This window comes from Oryzias melastigma, linkage group LG12, assembly GCF_002922805.2.
Source record: "Oryzias melastigma strain HK-1 linkage group LG12, ASM292280v2, whole genome shotgun sequence".
Taxonomy (NCBI): domain Eukaryota; kingdom Metazoa; phylum Chordata; class Actinopteri; order Beloniformes; family Adrianichthyidae; genus Oryzias; species Oryzias melastigma.
Genome location: NC_050523.1, coordinates 13,734,636 through 13,737,687, shown reverse-complemented (window position 1 = coordinate 13,737,687; position 3,052 = coordinate 13,734,636). Strand labels below are relative to the sequence as shown.

The following is a 3,052-nucleotide window of genomic DNA, read 5'->3' as shown; positions in this document are numbered from 1 at the left end:
GTCATTGAGCACCCAAGTGTTTCTCTCTGGAAATACTGACCTTAGTCGACTTTCACTGTGTTTGTTTTTCAAAGATAAAAGAGGAATGTAAGGCCGAGGCTGGACCCAAACCTCAGGCAACAGCCCCGGCTGAGCTCACAGGAGGGACGACAAAAGGGAAGAATAAACCACTCCGAAAGTTCCTCACTTTGCAAACCAAATTCTGCTTTTATATCATAAAGAACGACTGCAAGGAAACTCCACAAAATGTATGAAATCCTCAGCAACTTCTTTCCAAGTGAGAAAATTGCCTTGTATCCTGGAATGAAGTCGCAATAAAAGCCAGTCAGACACAGAGCAGCAGAGGTCTGACATCTGCATGTTCAAACATTCAACACATGCCCCATGCAGTGCAGATTAGCCCCGTGGAACATCCCATTCTCAGAGCAAATAGAATTGGATATTAAACCACTGAAGGAGATAGAACAGGATGAGAAGTTGTTAAAACCCTTAAATCAGATCTCATTTCATGCATTGAAGTGTTACATTTCATTTTAGTCCCCTTTAGCAGTCCACAGGAGTTATTTAATGAAGAATTTTCCACAATGCACAAGAATAACAGAATGTAAGAACTCAATTGTATTAAAAATAAATAAATCCTGCTTTGCTGCTGTCTAATCCAAGACACAAACAAGCCAAAAAGGAGCAAAAACATGTTTGTTTGTGTGTTTGGATTAACATTTCTGACTGTGAATAATGCTAACCACGTGCAGGGAAATCAAAGAAAGGAACCGTTTAGCAAAAACAAACGGCGATGGAGGAATTGTTCGTCAAATCTTAACATTTTTCTACACAAAGGAATCGTGTGAATCTGCTAATTGTGAAAGTGTTGCACCAGCACTCCCTGAAAATCCTGATTAGTGTATATATATTACAAAAATAATCTTAAATGACATGGGTGTGAATGCATTTTAAACAAAAGATCAGCTCATTTGGTTCCAACGTCAGAGCAGCTGACGTTACAGGGAATTCTCTCTTGGCCCGCTGAGTGAAAGTGAATATTCTGACGCGCCGTGTTAATGCTTCTTGGCATCTCAAAGATCCCCAGCAAACAAATCTCTTAAGCTGAGCTGGTGTGAGGGGAAACATTCAAAGGTCAAACCTACCAGAGCAGGTCAGAGCAGTGAAGCGTGGCTGGAGGAGCTCACATACCTCAGAAAAGCTTTAGCATTATTTACTTGCAGGTAAAAGCATTGAGTTTGGCTTTTTAAGTGAGTGACGGAACCAGTTTAGGGTGAGGAAGTCACATACTTTCTCCCTAAAATAGGAACTAATGAGTAAAACCTTGTGTTGCATTAGTGCTTCCAGGAGTCAAAAGGTCACACACACCTTTAAATGGAGGAATGAGATCATTTAGATTATTTTAACTTATATCTCCTACTTCTGGAGATGGGAGCTACTCTTTATTGATGTTAGGACTCACTCAGTCTTGCTGCGGGTGGTGTCTTCGCTCAGCTGCGGCAGGTTGATGACAGCCTGACCCAGCAGCTTGTCCGGGCCCACCAGAGCCCGGTGTAGAACCTGGACCTGCAGCGTGCTGCGCTCAGATCCTCCTCCTCCTCCTCCTCCTCGCACTTGCAGCGGCGGCAGGTCGAAGGTGGCCTCCTCCTTCCACACCGGAGTGACGCTCTTCTCCACCACGGACGTCTGGAACTTCTCCTTGCCCACTTGGAGCAGCGCGTACGCATCGTTGGTGCCGCTCTTGCCCTTCACCCGGAGGCCCCGGGCTTGGAGCGCGGTCACCTGCACGCTGGTGGGACACCACTGCTGGTCCGCCAGCGACATGCTCAGCTGTCAGCGAGTTCGAACCCCGAGCAGACCGCTGGAGCGCAGCGTCGGCTCCGAGGAACAACACAGAAACTTTACTCGATCAACTTCAGCGGCCAGCTGACTGGGCGTGGCTTCACACAAAAGGGGAAATGGGGCGTGGTCCAGACAGGACACGCCCCTCAAAGCTGACAGGTAGATTATTTCCAGCTGACGTTTACTTTCAGATCAGCTGGGAGCATTTAGTCCCTGATGAGTCCTCTCAGTTTGTTTGTTGTTGTTTGTGTCACTCCACCCCTCATCTGCTCAATTTATGAATAATTAATAAAGCTGTAAAAATAATGTAGACTTTTACTGAAACTGCTGCCTCCTTTATGTGCTTTAGAAAAAAAATGATTAAGATGAAGTTGAGTGGGATTGACTTTATTACCTGTGTAATCAAACTGCTGTGATACAAACAGAAAAATGTCAGAATGTCCCACAGGCAGACTGCTGTGTTTGAACAGTGACTCCTGCTGTTTGAAGAGGGAAAGAAAATCCACAGAAATGGTCATTTGAAAACATGGATTCACATGCAGTCATGATCAGGAACAAACATTCCTGATGAGACAGTTTAATCTCACTTTCTCTGGTTCACAGTGTGCAGTGAAGGCTGAAGCAGAAGACAAATATAGGACCTTGAGCCACTTATCACTCAGCGAGCTGACGTCTTCAGACCTTAAAGCTCACAACTACTGGATCCCAACACTGGATTAGAGGGTTTCTGTTCAAGTGGCTTGATTACAGAAGATCACACAACAGACCCATCATCTTTTCTCCTTTACAACATGAGTAACCCTAAAAAATTCAACAGATTAATCATTCATATTATCATAAAAGAGAAAATAATAATGACTTTTGTTTTTGATTAATCCTCCTCTTGAGTTTCATCTTTACAACATATTTCCTCCGTTTGTATTTGATGTTCCCCCAAAAGAACGCTGCTGTAAAGTCTCTGCTGCTCCTCTCTGAAGGCATCTTTCACTTTTGTCCTTTTTAGGCCACCATCCCTGAGACACAATAAGGGAAAACACAAGATCAACTCTGACATCCTGAATAACAACAAGCAGGGAGCAATGGGAGGACTGCAAAAGGTGTCAAATTAAACAAAATAGTTGGTTGTTACTTAAATTTCCCTTTGAAACATACATTAATAGAATACTGGCACAATTGGGGCCTAAAGTTTAGACAAAAAATGTCATAAAAC

At 43.7% G+C, this 3,052-nt stretch overlaps 2 protein-coding genes across 4 annotated transcripts in view; both read right to left on the bottom strand.

The window, feature by feature from the left end:
- Positions 1 to 1,462: 1,462 nt before the first annotated feature.
- Positions 1,463 to 1,952, bottom strand: LOC112163138 (rab11 family-interacting protein 2-like; the record flags this gene model as incomplete). Its single annotated transcript, XM_036214518.1, is given in 1 exon segment — positions 1,463 to 1,952. A coding segment is annotated over 1 exon segment (362 nt), but the record flags the coding sequence as incomplete, so codon positions are not given.
- Positions 1,953 to 2,384: 432 nt separating this feature from the next.
- The window catches only part of LOC112163136 (glycerol-3-phosphate acyltransferase 4), an 8,209-nt gene continuing 7,541 nt past the window's right edge, over positions 2,385 to 3,052 (bottom strand). For all 3 annotated transcript variants that reach the window (XM_024299340.2, XM_024299343.2, XM_036214517.1), the window contains one exon: positions 2,385 to 2,855. In XM_024299340.2, the coding sequence (XP_024155108.1) occupies positions 2,714 to 2,855 (142 nt within the window). In that variant the 3' untranslated portion in view covers positions 2,385 to 2,713. The remainder of the gene's footprint in view (positions 2,856 to 3,052) is intronic.